Source organism: Chelonoidis abingdonii, chromosome 2 (assembly GCF_003597395.2).
Source record: "Chelonoidis abingdonii isolate Lonesome George chromosome 2, CheloAbing_2.0, whole genome shotgun sequence".
Taxonomy (NCBI): domain Eukaryota; kingdom Metazoa; phylum Chordata; order Testudines; family Testudinidae; genus Chelonoidis; species Chelonoidis abingdonii.
The window spans coordinates 130,641,483-130,657,029 of record NC_133770.1 but is presented as its reverse complement, the minus strand read 5'-3'; the positions used below and the strand labels follow the sequence as shown (position 1 = coordinate 130,657,029).

The window sequence follows — 15,547 nt, the reverse complement described above, 5'->3', positions numbered from 1 at the left end:
AATCTCTGTAAAGACCCAAGAGTGTTTGGGGATTCTGGCAGTGGGAATGTTAGACAACATCCTTTTTCATATTTTACTGGGAAATATTTGAGGAAGTACCCCCTTCTGCTACCTGAGAAATCTCAGATGAGGACATAAACACCAATCACTCACAACAGTGAGATGATCCCTCAAAATGCAAATTACTGAGTTAGGAATGGGGGCAGGGGGAACCCTGCCCAATTCCCCTCAAGCTGTTTCAATCAAACTAGCTCCATATAAATCTATCAAGACCAGGAAGTGAGTGGTTGTGAGACTAGCTGCACTTATGTGACAGTAAGCCTCTAAATGTCCTCACCTTTTTTCAGTTAAAAAGAGAACCTTGAAAATGTAACCTGATAAAAATATGTCAGCCTAAGCTGCAGAAAACCTGAAACAGTAGCTCAGATGGGTAAACTGCCCCATTCATTTCAACTGAGAGAAAATTATATTATGAAGATATACACAATCTTTGGGTTAGTATTCATTTTGCTTAGGCCTTTAGCAACACATGAAGGCCTGGGAAAAGACAATTGGTTTCATTTTGTTGAAGGGAACTCAGCTTTCAAAAAATTAGGAAATGCAGCTTTAAATGGTTTCTGCCACAGACGGTAGCCCACTGAAATAACAGGTACACTGTGCCTCCCCTCTACTCTGACATTATAATTAAATGTAGCTTAGCCATAATACCTGTAAACCAAAATTGGGGAAATGAAGTGCCAACAATAGAATTACAATTAACAACAGCAGTATCTTTTCATGCAAAACCACTGTATTTACCTGTCACAGACGGGAAATAAATCCCTACTAGCATTGTGAAGTAGGTCATAATGTCTGTAAAAACATACGGGAGTCCTCCAATTTTTGTCTCTTCTGTTCCAGTAATTGATGGGTGACCTTTTTTTTCAATAATTGATCCTTTGTCTGTATAGGCACTCCACAGGTTATCTGTAAGGAAATAAGTGAGAGCTGCACAAATACCTAATAAATGAGACCTGTACAAACAAAAGGAACCTAAATATAAGGTCAACCTATCTACATCACTCACAGCTGTGAAAAATTCCATGTCCTATGTGGTGTAACTAGGTCAAACAAACCTCCATTGTAGACACAGCTAGGTTGACAGAAGAATTCTTTCATTGACTTAGCTACTGCTTCTCAAAGAGATGGATTTACTACATTGACAGAAAACCCCCTTTTGTTGAGGTGGGAAGAATCAACAATATGCTACAGCAAAGTAGCTCTGTTTCTGTAGTGTAGATATGCTCCAGTTTTTTCTCCCAGTTATTTTTATATAACAACTAAGCTTACAACATTCCTGTAATTTAAATAAAGATCTACTCTTATATATCAGGTGGCCTGTCTTGATATAAAACTCTTGACATTTTGGGAACATTTCTGAAAACACTAGGAACAAGGCAGTAGTAACCCCATGGTATCTTCCATCAGCTTTTTTTTTTTTTTTCTTTTTTTGGACAGGTGGCAACTCCACATACTATGAATGCCAGCTAATTTCTGTGGCTGTTGCACATGAGCAGCCATTCGTCTGCTTTGAAAAATACTTGGGGATGATCAGTACCAAGGGCTACGCATAATATACATTCAGTGGAGTGCACTGCATTTTTCCTTCTCTGTGCATTTTTATTTTTATCTCTCTCTCTCTCTATATATATATATAAAAATACATTTTCTTGGATAACCATGAAAGTAGCAATTTTTGGAATATATTTCACAATTGATGTAGAACACCAATGTTTTATATATGTATGAGTAATTCATCTAATAGTTTCTTGCAATATTTGCTTGAAGAAATAAAAATATTTTAAATTATAGTCATTAAAACTTTGCAGCTTTTTATTTAATTTGATTTGTATTCATTACATAAAAGCATGTATTCCTATTTATGAGTTTTTACTATATTCTTCCTGAAAAAAAGGAGAAAAGCAGGAAGCCCTATTTTTATTTCTATCTAGAAAACAGTTTCAGTTATTTACTGTATAAAAATATGTTTTCCTATACTACACAAATAGGAAAATGCAAACACTTTGATCTCTACATATCTTTCTAAATGACCAATCTGTGATTTATGGATATCCAGTCCCAAAGATTATCCGATGCTTGTAATATGGGAGTGGCTACCTGTCAGAAAAATACATAGTGATGGTAAGGCCTCATGGCATAGAGCCAGAATATAAAATGTTTTTTTCAAGTTAAGGAAAACAACCTTATGGACATAGTTAGTATGCTAACCTGAACCATTAGAAAATTATTTCAAAATGAAATTACATTAGACTATACAAAAATAAAAGCTGCTTTAAACTTTTCTGAACATATTGTAAAATGTTACCAGAATAAATATGATTTTAAACATATGCATTCAGAAAACTAGCAGATATTCATATGATGTACTATAAAATACAAACAAAGAGTCTAACATATTTCTCACAAGAAAAATTTCAGCCACAAAGAAAACATTTTAAGGAAGTTCTGAGTGACTGAATATTAGGGTTTGGAATTGAAGAGTGATCATTGTAAATGCATATACACTTTATATTGGATCCTTCTTGAAATCTTTTACTGAATTTAGACAGGAGTAGTAAGTTGGTAGAGTCCCCATCAACTTAAAAAAATCACATACCTGTAGAATCAAGAATTAATACTTCCTTGGGAATTGTTCATTAACCAATGTCAAAACCACACTACCTGAACCCCAAATGATATGCTTTCCAGTTTTTAAAGGTTCCTTGCTTCAGGACTTCTCTTTTCCAGAACCTAGAAACACGCTCTGCTGGAAGCCTACTGCCACCCCTCATATACAGATGGAGTCTAAAGATACAGTAGAACAGCAGAAATTAGCCTGCAGAGTTCCCACAACTGCTAACAGAATGGGACAATGGGAGATTCCTGACATTCTGTTAGAAGTCTATTGGACTAAATTTGTGACTGGAAGCTAGAAACTCCTGAGCTTTCATCCCAGTTCTGCCATTGACTTGCCATGTGACCTCGGACAAGTCACAAACTCTGTGTCTTAGTGTTTCCAACTATTACCCCTACCACATAGTAGGGTTTTGAGAATTAATGAACCTACAGCACATTGAAGATGTAAAGCACTAAGTGTACAAAGGTGCTAAATATTATAATTACATTGCATTTTAATTGGTATTTTTACCTTTTTTGTTATTTGATACAACAGTTACCCTTAAATAAGTGTCTACATACCATGAAGTATTTCTAAGAACTGAACAGTGCTGAAATACAGTGATGGGAGGGAGCAGTCCACAGATACATGAGTTACAGAAACAATGATAGACATCTTACACCCTGCATGTTACAACTGTTATGGCCTATACTAATACCACACAAAAAATCAGTTAGTTTAACTGCACATAGACTTTAGGGCCAGAAGGGACCATCATGATCACCTGGTCTAACCTCCTGCACATTACAGGCCATAGAACCTCACTCACCCACTTCTGTAATAGAACTCTAACCTCAACCTCTCACTGAATTACTCAAGTATTCAAATCATGATTTAAAAATTTCAGGTTACAGAAATCCACTCTAGTTTAACCTGCAAGTGACCCATGTCCCATGCTGCAGAGGAAGGCAAAGAACCCAAATGTCTCTGCCAATCTGACCCAGAGGAAAATTCCTTCCCGTGCTAAAAATGGTGATCAGTTAGACCCTGAGCATCTGGCAAGACAACACCCAGACACCTGGGAAAGAATTCTCTGTAGTAACTCAGAGCCCTCCCCATCTAGTGTCCCATCTCTGGCTTTGTTTTCAGACTTACCAATTAGAACTCCACTAGCAATTCCAGGAATCCCTTGAATTTCTGTCACGTTATTTAGGTTAAAGTATTCATCACATGTGGCATTGAGTGACCGATTATCACAGAAGAGACTCCACAGCTTCGTTGTCACTGTTTCATTGTTTACCTCAATAAATTTGGCACAAATATCAAAGTTGCGTCTTGACAATGTACGGTTTCCAAGAAGACAAATACTAGATGTGAAAGAAATAAAATAGGGATAGAATTGGTTTTCTGTAGTGAATTTATTCTCATTTAGCTTAGTCTATAGTCTGTTCTCTAGCAAATTCTTCATTTACCATTATAACATTATTAATTCAATGGCAAAAACTATGTAATGCAGAATTGTAAAGTTGCTCTGTGGTATGTTGTCCCTTTGCAGAATGCTGAACTGACCAAAACTCAGACTTATGCTGAATATATGAGATCTTCACCTCGTTTTCCAGCCCAGTCACTTTCACTAACAGGATTCCACTTAACACTATTAAACCAGGGAAATAAAGTTGCTCTCACCACCTTCTCTGTACCCTTTTTGAGAAATTACTTAATATTGACACAACACATGCTCACACTGGTCCTTGGCAGTCTAAGACTCAGGAAGTTCCAGATCCTGGTGCACACTCAAGCACTTAGCCAACTCCCCAGAAAAAAATACCACACACATACAATTTAAGAACCACTTCATGAGCCTTTTACAGCCTCCTTACACTTTACTCAGAGGATACCATCTCAACCTACATTTTCACTTAACCATCGCTGAAGTATGAGAATCCTTTTATATTCCACCTCACTGTAGACGATATCCTTTGCAAGCCTGTGCCCTGCTATTGATGTAACCAATATAATTCTGCATAGAAATGATGCATCCTGAAGACACATTAACTTCTTCCCTTTCCTCATATGCATAATAGAGTACAAAACATAAATCTTCACATATCACAAATCACAGCTACTGTCACACACCTCAAAGTAATCCACAGATCTCACACTACTGCCTCCACCATTCAGTATAGCTGACACCAATCACACGCACTTACCTGGAATGCATGTAGATAATAAACACTTAAAACTGCTCTTATGTCCCAGCTTGCTACAACAAAATTCCTGTGCCCTGCTAATCATGAGGAATACACAATACTACACTGAAACAATGCACACTGGCTCCTGCATGGGCAACCTTAATTCTGCATTTCCTGGTTTTCAAAAGTTTGAATTATGCTCAACTCAGTGTTCCGCAAGAGGACAACATATCACCAAGCAACCTGAACTCTGTGCATTATTGTCTTTTTTTACATTGAATTTCCTCATTATTGAGTGGGAAAAGATATGCTGCTGGTAGTAGCTAGTTGTTATATCAGCTGTTGTACATATCATGTCCCGCAATTTGCATACCAAACCAAAACAGCCTGTCGTCAGCAATCCCCATGTCATGGTATACTCCTTGCTCTCCCACAAACTTCTGCAACCTTTTGATCCAGGAATCACACAGAATCCACACACTGGCAATCCTGGCCATGCACATATTTCTTTTCCCTCAGCCGTCAAACCTCCACACTACGTCTTTGAAAACACCACAATGATCTGCTCCAAGACAAGCAGCCACTTGCCAGCCAACCACTACACACACTAAAAAAGGGTTAGTAAAATACAGATTTTCTCAAACAACCAATCTAAGACTTGTCTATCATCCATCCCCATTGCCCAATCCCTCTGCAGCTGCAACCTCTCTCCCTGTCTCCCTACCACAACCCTCTGCAGCTCCACCCCACATGATTTAAAAACATTTTGGTTAGACCAACTACTGACTGTTCTGCTGTGTTCACAGTACACTCCCATAAAATAAAAAAAATATAACAGAGACAACTTGTAGCAAGCAACATGAGTTATTAAATTTTTACTGTATAGAACTAGAAAATTCAGTGCACGTAGTTCACTAGGGACAATGGTATTGGCACCTTCCCTCAGACTACCCAGGCCAGTATATATAGCCAACATAGAAACCCTCTTATTTTTCCCAAGCACACTGTAATCCTTCCATGTGACTCTTTACTCGGGTCACCCAGAACCCTGAGCCAGTTACCGCTCTGCCTCAGAAGGGTGAACTTGTGCTACTAAGCTATGAGTCAGGTCACTGACACAGCAGCTTATCTGCCTTGCTAGCAAACTCCTCAGGATTCTGCCAGTCCAAACCTTGCCTTAGAGATAACAATCAGTGAATCCCAATTCCTGAGTTTCCCAGAGACATCTTTCTGCAATGTTTAGTCCCTCTCACTGGACCCTCAGAGAAGTTATCAAGTTTGCTGCCGCCAAAGAGACAGAACATATATCAGCCTGGTAATAAGTTTATTAACAAAGAACAGATATTTAAGTGATAATTGGTATAAACAGAAGACAAAGTTATGGTTACAAGCAAAAAAACAAAACATGCTTTCCAATGACAAACTTGAGCTCAGCAAGTTACAATCTTTGTCTAAGAGACTTCAACCCTCTTTGTTGAAGGATCCAAGTTTATCAGAATACAAGAGCTATGAGCCCTGGTGTCCATCCAGTGATGCATAACGTAATTTTTTTTGCCTCTGCTTGTATCTTCCCAAAACTCATTGACCTTGTTTCAAGAGGCAGGAAAGTTTCCTGGGGATACACAGTCTCCATCTCCCATTAAGATTGTTAAAGGGTCATCATCCCTCACTTGTTCCCCTGATGGCTTTGTTTACATTATTTGTAAATGTGCTTTTCAGGACTTTGGGCTCACCTTACTTAATTTATATTGGAGACACAGTCAAACCTTTAAAACAATGTTCCTTTCTCTAGGACAGGTGAGTGTAAGCAATGCCTCTCAAACACATTTTAGGAACATATTTCCAGCACACACCTATAATTATTTATACATCATCTATATATACACATCACACAATATTAATGACCAGGGTGTTATCGTTTACATATGATACCTCACACAACACCTTTTAGATATAGGTTATGAGAACTGTGAGTTGGTGCAATGTGTGTGTCAGGCCTGATGAGACTTATAGTACGTAGTGGCTTTTTGCTAATTGGCACTGTAGGGCTCCCAGGGTCACATTCCAGAGTGCACATCTACACAACAGTGTGTAGCTAGGCGTGGAAATTTCAGTGGGTCCAAAGTTTATAGTGGACAGCAATGACCACAGTGCTGAGCTCATTTTAATAAAGATTTCACTAGCACACTGTTCCGTCAGTAGCATCGTAAGCCAATCTATTTCTTGCTCTAGTCAACAGCAGAATGAAGCCCACCAGCACATCAGCAGTCACTCTCCCCAGGTGCTCACTCAGGCTACTTTTGAGCTGGCTCCAGCTCAGATGGTGCTGCCTTTGTGGGCAGCTCTGCTCAGTCACTGCTGTATTGTGGAGTCCACCCACAGTGTGATGATGGGATTCACTGCAGCCTCAAACCCCTCTTCCCTCTCTTCCCCTCCCTTGTCCTCTCCTCTGCCCCCTAATTACCTTTCCCTCCCAGGAAGCATTCACATGTCTAATTTTTCCCTTCAAACACTTAGCCCTCCTAAGGGAGCTTGGGATGAAGGGTTGCAGTGCACTGGCAAAGCTGGGAGGCACAGGAAGGTCGGAATGCAGGGGTTTGGGATGCACAGGCAGGGCTGGGGATGCAAACAGGTTGAGGTGCACTAGCAGACCTGGGAGCACAGGAGGTGAACTTGCAGAAGTGAGGGTGCAGGTAGGGTGATGTTACAGGGGGTTGAGGTACAGAGGTGGGATTTTCTGGCAGAGCTGAGGGTGCAGGGGGCTTGGAATGCACTGGCAGAGCTGCAGGGTTCCTCCACAATTCCCTCACCTGAGCCCTCAACCTCTCTCCCTTCCCAAACCACTGACCCCCATTTATCCTCCTCTCCATAACTGCCCTCCTCTTGCTGTACCACCAAGCACCTCTCCTCCTATTTCTTCATCCCCTCCCTTTTCCTCCCCTCCCAGGAAGCATTCACATGTCTAATTTTCTACCCAAAAGACTTTGATTACATTCCCTCCAAACTAGAATTGAAACCCAGGGCTTGCAAACTGCACCAAGCTCCAGTCACTCAGAACTCCTTTTGTCTTTCTTAGATGGAGCTTGTGATTAATTTATCCTTAGATATGTGAATGGCAGGGTGAGTTCACCACCATCAGGAGATCTATGATTCCTCCAGCCATCAGTATCTCTCCTTTTAATAGTAAAAATGGCAGAAAGAAACTGGGTTTGTTTTGGGAAGTTTTTTGGGTGAGGGGGGGGACTAACTCAGGAACCCCTTAAAATTTAGATCATTAATGCTACTCAACACTCCATGAGGCAAATTTCAAAACAATCCAATTAACCATTTGAATTTTAGAGCACTTGAATCAAGCTTTAAAAAAAATGGTGGGATTAGAAACCCTCTAGCTATTTGTCTGCATTGGCACATGCACCATTTAAAAAAATGTACTTTTTCTTAAATACTGTTATGAATTTGGCTCCACCAAAAGATTTAGTGAGTGTCATGCACTACCCTGGGTAAAACTTGACAAACTGAGACCATTTTGACCCATAGTTCATCAGTTGTTTGATCTCTAACTCTGGGTAAAAATACATACATACATACATACTCCAAATTTGGTTCACTTACCCCACCCTGAAGCTTTCTGTGGGCTTGTCTGCACTTGAAACTCTGTGCTGCTCTAGTTCTTCAGAGTAAACACTATCTATGCTAATAGGAGAGGTTCTCCCATCAGCATAAGTAATCCACCTCCACAAGAGGCAGTAGCTAGATGAACAGAATTCTTCCGCCGACCTACAACTGTCCACACCAGGGGTTAGGTCGGCTTAAATATGGCATTCAGAAGTATGGATTTTTCACACCCTTGAGGAAGATAGCTGGGTCAACCTAAATTTTTAGTGTAGAGCATGCCTGAGATTCACCAAAGATTCACAGATTCCAAGGCCAGAAGGGATTGTTATGATTATCTAGTCTGACCTCCTGTATAACACAGGACATAGAACTTTCCCAAAGTAATTCCTACATCATATCTTTTGGAAATCCAATCTCCAGTGAGATATAAATTTTAAGAGGAGGAGGAAGTCAAGTTTAGTTGAAAAGGAAAAACTTTGAGAAAGACATACATAGTTACATAACTACATTTTAAAACCACCACAACCCCCCAAAGCAAATAAGAAAAGACTAGAAACATTTTTAATAGAAAAAGTATATAGTGATGAATTCACATTAATGGAGTATAACACAATTTATTCTTGTTATGGATCTATTTCAATTAATTGGAATAAAAAGATTAGCAATATGTAAAAAAAAAAAAAAAAAAAGGTATGCTTGCTCACTGAGATTGAAGTCCATAAAAATATTCAAAATTTTAAATATTGCAATGAGAACGCATACCAAAAATCACTTACCACTTCTATAGCTACAGAAACACATTCGTGTCCACAAATTGGTAAACTATGAAACCAAATAGGTACTTAGATGCACAATTACCAAGTTTTTCTACCAAAATGTTTTTAAAATTTTTAGGTTGAATCTGTTGCACTCATACTCTAGAATTTGGTACAAAATATTTAAGGCATTACAGTAATAATCTATCCTTACACACTTTAGCACTTAAAATAGTATTTCACTTACGGAAAGTCTGGTGGGTCAAAAGCAGTTTTAATAACGCCAGCATAAATGGCAAAGATGGAAAGAATCACACAAGATAGGAAGACCAGTGCAAATTTGTTAACATATTTAACTCCTACAAAGACTACTATGGCCATCAGAGCGACAATACATGTCCCGTAAACTCTCATGTTGTTTAACATGTCTTCTGGTTCTCCATCAGCATCTTCTGTTTTAAATATAGCAGCACTAGGAGAAATATATGTCTACAAAAGAAAACAAATAAAATATTAAAACTTTCCTCAAAAGGTGCTCAACCTTTTACAATAACTACTTCTTAAGTTTACAGATCTTGCATTTATATTAGAGAATTCATCTGTTATACATACTAGCTTTAGTGTTTCAGGTGCTGATCCCTGTATCAGAAGCACAGATATACAAACAATGAAAAAAGAACATTGAATCTGAAGAAACAAATAAACTCCTCAATCTGTTGGAGGACAACACAATTAAGAAAAAAAGTTATTTCCAAAGGTTTTTCATTATGAAGTCATAACCATGGCTTCAAGGTTGAAATTGTAACCAAGGTTTCATATACTTTTTTTACAGCATCCGATAGCTTCACAACAAAGATTAATTAAGACTGAAAACTGGCTGATTTATTCTATATCAAAGAGATATTTTCTGCAAAAAGTTAAACTGTTTTTCAGTCACAGGCCATTAAAATTAACCTGATTTGAAAATGTGACCAATTTTTAATATTGCAGTGTTTAATATTTCTTATATTATGTAGCACAGACTATATCTGAAGAAAACGGCTTGTAATTAAACAATGTCAGTAGAAATTCTTAATCCAACTGTAAAGGTTATAGCATGTAAGAGTACAAGTATTATGCTATGCAATAGCTGTTTCATGAGAACACAAAAGCTTGTTCTTTTGATAACAGAATCAGAAGTACCATTTAATTCAAATGGTACCACTAAGAAAAAAAATGTTTAACAAAAATACAATTTTAGCTCCAGATGCTGCAAACACTTATGCATGTGCTTAACTGTGTGCACATGAAGTAGTTCCAGTTAAATCATGGGACTAGTTAATTCATGTGAGCAAAGTTCCATACCTGCTTAAGCTTGCACGATCAGGGCCTTAATTTTCCTTTTTTTAAAATTCAAATAAAATATCGTAGTATCAGTGATATTTTTAAAATAGTAATTATAATTTCGTTCATTATAAATTTTAATCTGAAGTTGCAATAGCACAATTTTTCAAATTAGTCATACAAAACCATAAACCTAAATTAATGATTTAAAAAAAAAATCAAATGATTTAAATCAGGTGCTTAAATCACTCCACCCAGAAACTTAAAGTGTAACTTGGTAGAAACATCATGTTGTACTTAAAGTAAAACCAGGGTCCCATTATAAATCTGATTTTCATACTTTTTATTGTATTTTTGGAGAAAACCTATTTCCAAAAATGTTCTTTGATACAGAAATGAACAATGTATGGAGCTTGCATTGTTTTCTGAAGTTTATTCAGGACAAAGAGAGGTAGGAACACTGCTGCACCTGTATCTAAGGTATTACAAAAAAAAATCATATATTACAATATCTAATGAAGAGTATCTGATCACATAGTTAAAGACCATTGTGATGGGGCAAGGCCAGATGGCTACAGTAAAATACTGAGGAACAGGTATGTTAGCCTATTGGCACCCCAGGGGTGGGTGGGCAAAGCCCGCCCACTTCTAAAGGACCTCCCCCCAGCCTAAGGGGAGGATCCACAGGTCTAGAACACCAAGTGAGTCCGGGGGACAACGAATGAAAAAAAAAAAAGAGAGAGATAACGGGATCCTCGAGCCCCAATAGGTGAGCCACTGGACGGTGGCTCTTCCTGCCAGGCTCAGGGATCTGGAAGTGGGGGAGACCCCTAATGATGCCGGCGCAGCCAGAGGGCAACGTAAGGCAGCTCGGCATCTGGAGATAGACGTTCAGCAAAGGGTCCCCGCCTGGGAGGGGGCGTCCTCCCGACCAGAAGGACACCCCCTGGAGAACCGGTCCGGCCGCGGGGCACTGGCGATGTGCCTATGGGCTCGCGGCACCACAGAGGCCACCGCAGCCGGGTCGCGGAGGAATCCCAGGGGACCCTGAGGTGGGAGCAGAAGTAGCGGTAGCGGAAGGACAATCAGGGGACAGGGGGACCGGGTGTAGAGGGCGGCCCAGTCGGAGCCCGCGGCAGAGGGCGTCCTCCACCTGCGTTGACTGGGGTCAGACCCAGGGCCCGATCATCCTGCATAGATGGAAGAGATCCCCTCCACCACCCCAGGGCCCTCCTCGCTAGCCCGAGTGACACCATACCACTCGGCCCTCGCAGAGGCGTTGGTGGGGGGGGGTGAGAGAGGTCCTCCTGGGGCTTCCACGGAAGGGACCGTAGGAGAGGGCCGGCGTTACCTCTACGTGCTGCCACGATGTCCCAGCCGGGCCCACAATAGTGGGAGTCATCAGGTTGGGAAGCGAAGGACTCGTCATCGGCGCACCCCTTCCTGCTCTTGCCCGGGGGGCCTCCGAATCTGCAGGGTGTACGAGACTCGAGCCTACCGCATTGCCCCGCTTCGCCCTCACTAAGGGACCAGCCCTCCACATGGCATATTCGGGGGCTGGCAACAGCGGGTCCGATTGGGGGGCAAGGCAATGCTCAGGACTCCAGGAGGCAGTGGTGGGACGGGCAAGAAGCTGAGGGGAGATTCCCCTGGGACAAGCCCTCTCCCCGCCGGCGTATCCATCGCTGCCCTCCTCAGCGATGACCGAGAAGGAAGAGGAGGGGCGCTTCGGGTGCCTGGGCGCAGGGGGTGCCGGCGATGAAGGAGCCCACCGTGCCGGGGCTCAGGGGTCCGGACGCCTCCTACCCGTGCTGGCCAGGGGCAACCTCGGACAGTGCCCACATCGCCCGCAAGAGGTAGCACGGGCCTCCCCTGTCGAGTAGTAGCACACCGGTAGTGGGCCCCCTGGTAGGGGACCAGAAAGGACCCTCGAGCGCCTCCCCGCCACGCCCGCCAGGCGGGTTGAAGCTAGCAACTTGCCGGCAGGAACGAGAGAGTGACGGAGGCGGAGGTACTTGCAGCCAAGGGGAGGAGGCTGATGACGGGATGGGCGCCCCAGTGGCAGATAGGGCGGGCAACAGGCGGCATTGGGCAGGAAAGGAGGGACGGAGGTCGGACAAGCGGCACCCCGCAGGTCTTCCAACGGCTCCAGGGGACGCCCCCCACGTAGGGCCCTCTCTAGGCCCTGTTGCGGGGGCGGGGGCCCTCCGTGCGAGGAAAAGACCACCTTCCCGTACATTTTGGAGGCCGCCACGATGCCAGGTGGCCCACCACACCTCGCCAACTCCCCACGTAGGTCTCCACGTGGGCGCGAGGGCGGGCACAGGGAGGCAACGAGACGCGTGCTTCTGTCAGGTGGAAAGGGTTCCCCGGCCACTTGATGTCGGTGGAAGCAGTGGAGTCAGGAGCGGGTGCAGGGGGGGGCCGCCGCCACCTGTGGGCGTATGCTTGGGGGCACGGGGGGAGAACGCAGAGCTGTGAAGGAATAGCGGGGAGGGTTCCGCAGCCGGGAGCGGGCTGCGGCAGATGAGGGGCCGGGTTCCGTCAAGGAGGGCTCGGCCTTCTTAGCAGGGGCCCTTAACCTTTCTCCCACCCCGACCCTTCCACCGCTGGGGGGAGCTCCCCCAATCGGAAGGGGGGAGGGACGTGGCAGCAGCGGAGGTCCATCACCACCGGTACTTCCGCCGCCGCTGCCAGGCCGCAGCGGCGGTGGTAGGTGGAGCGCGCGGCAGCGGTTGAGGTGGAGACTAGGGCAGGTGGACATGGGGGCAGGTGGAAGGAGGTTGGCAAGTGGGAGCATCGCGTGGGGTCCCCGCCGCGTCCCGCTCAACGAGAACGACGGGGAAGGGGGACAAACAGCGAGGGGAGGGGAAGGAGAGGAGGCGACCACACACTCCCCGCCTAGGCTGGAGCAGGCAGGGGAGCGAGGCGACCAGAAAGGGAGGTAAAGGGGCGCGGGAGTAAACCAACGACTAAGGGTGAAAGGTGACAGCGCACGACGCAGAGGGAGTTCGCGGCCCTCCAGTTGCACGGGGGAACTCAGGGGGAAATGGGCAGATGGGCGGGGGTGCAGCTGAACAAGGGTAAACTCAAATGGGGAAGGGAACAAGCGGTGGGGGGGCGTTGGGCCGCACAGAGGGGAGGACCCAATCGGGCAGGGGGACCACAGGGTGGGGGGAAAGGGCTAGCGGGAAATGGGCAGAGGGACCACGGGGATAGCTGCAGGGCTGGGGCAAACTAGCAGGGCCACAGAGGGAAATAGGTGGGGCAACAAAAAGGAAAGGGGCCAGTTCAGGGGAGGGGGAAGGTGGTGCGCCCACAGGCACACTGTGCGAAAGTCAATTAATTATAGGCTGCTGCTGCTGGCGAGGCCCAAATGATGGCAGTGGGCGTGGTGATCAGGCGAGCAGCTCAGTCCCAGAGGCAGGAGTCAAAGGCGAAGGAAACAGCCAGCAGGGGTGGTGGAGGGGGCACGATGGTGGTGGGGCGAAGGGAACCAGATGGACCGGGGGCAGGCTCCCCGCCACCCCCGGTGTCCCAGCAGAACTCAGTCCAAACCCCCACAAAGAGCACAGGTTGAAAAAGGACTCAGTCGAAATACCCCCTCACAGTGGCCTTCACGTGGTCTCCAACAGCGGGCGTCTCCTCCTCCTCCTTCACCTCCTCCGGGCTCCAACAGCTCGCCAGCAACTGCCCAGCCACCCACAGCTCAAGGTGTGTGGTCTGGTGTCCAGGCAGAGGGGACCCCGCTCAGAGGTGTCCTCAGCAACAAGAGCTGGGGTCCCCACTCTCCCCCTCCCTGGGAAGCAGCCCCCCCCGCCCCCCAAGGGCTTAGTGGAATAAAAGAGAACCGAGGGGGGGGGGAAATCTACTAGCCAGCCAGCCAAGCTGATAGCAGGGAGGGGGTGGGTGTGGCGTCTAACCCAGCCTAGGGAGCAGCAGAAGCAGGAACAGCAAAGCAGAAACAGCACAAGCAGGCAGCAGCATCGCGAGGGCCCAGCGCCAGCAAGGAACAGCAGCAGCAGCAGCAGCAGCCCTCTCCCTCGTTCCTCCACAGCAGAGCGGTTGAAGGGAGAGGAGCTACGCCTGGCCCAGGAGGATCAGGGTTCTGTTCCCTCACAGGTATGTTAGCCCCAGCTAACAAATCCTAGTACCATACGAACCAAATGCATTGCTCCAGGTTAATCAGGCACCTGGGCCAAAAGATCTTCTAGAAGGCAGTGGAAGATAGCATACATTGATTAGAACACCTGCAGCCAAATAACAAGGCAGGCTAATCAGGGCACCTGGGTTTAAAGAAAGGAGCTCACTCCAGTCAGCGGGAGGAGCCAGAGAGAGGAAGCGCAGTGAGGTGCTGGGACCAAGAGGGCGCTACTGGAGGATGAGAATTATCAGACAATCAGCATTAATCGAAGAACACCAGGAAGGTCCTGTGGTGAGGATAAAGAAGGTGTTTGGAGGAGGCCATGGGGAAGTAGCCCAGGGAGTTGTAGCTGTCATGCAGCTGTTACAGGAGGCACTATAGACAGCTGCAATCCACAGGGCCCTGGGCTGGAACCCGGAGTAGAGGGCAGGCCCGGGTTTTCCCCCAAACTCGCAACTCCTGATCAGACACAGGAGGAGTTGACCCAGACTGTGGGTTCCACCAGAGGGGAAGATCACTGAGGTGAGCAGCAATCCGCCATAAGAGCCGGACCCATCAAGTTAAAGGAGGAACTTGTCACATCTATAAAAATTGCATGCACTTACTTAATGAAAAGCTAACTTGGGATTTTCTTGATGCACTGTGCAAAAATTAATGGTCTCTAGTAATTTTGTGTGATGTTTAATAAATCTTTCAATATCTACATACCAGCGCTGTCAAATTAATTAAAAAAGCAAATTTGATTAATCACACGATTAAAAGGAAAGTGTGTGATTTAATCACAGTTTTAATCCGCATGTTAACAATCATAAACAATACCATTTAGTGAGGTATTAGGGCTAAACTAGGGAGCCGGGGAGGT

General features: G+C 44.6%; 1 protein-coding gene across 2 annotated transcripts in view; it reads right to left on the bottom strand.

Annotated features, from left to right (window-relative positions):
* Positions 1-15,547, bottom strand: part of SLC12A7 (solute carrier family 12 member 7) — a 277,582-nt gene that overhangs the window by 84,165 nt on the left and 177,870 nt on the right. For both annotated transcript variants that reach the window (XM_032803704.2, XM_032803706.2), the window contains exons 7-9: positions 9,466-9,707; positions 3,812-4,023; positions 799-966 (exon numbers count right to left, since the gene is read on the bottom strand). In XM_032803704.2, coding sequence (XP_032659595.1) covers positions 799-966; positions 3,812-4,023; positions 9,466-9,707 — 622 coding nt within the window. The remainder of the gene's footprint in view (positions 1-798; positions 967-3,811; positions 4,024-9,465; positions 9,708-15,547) is intronic.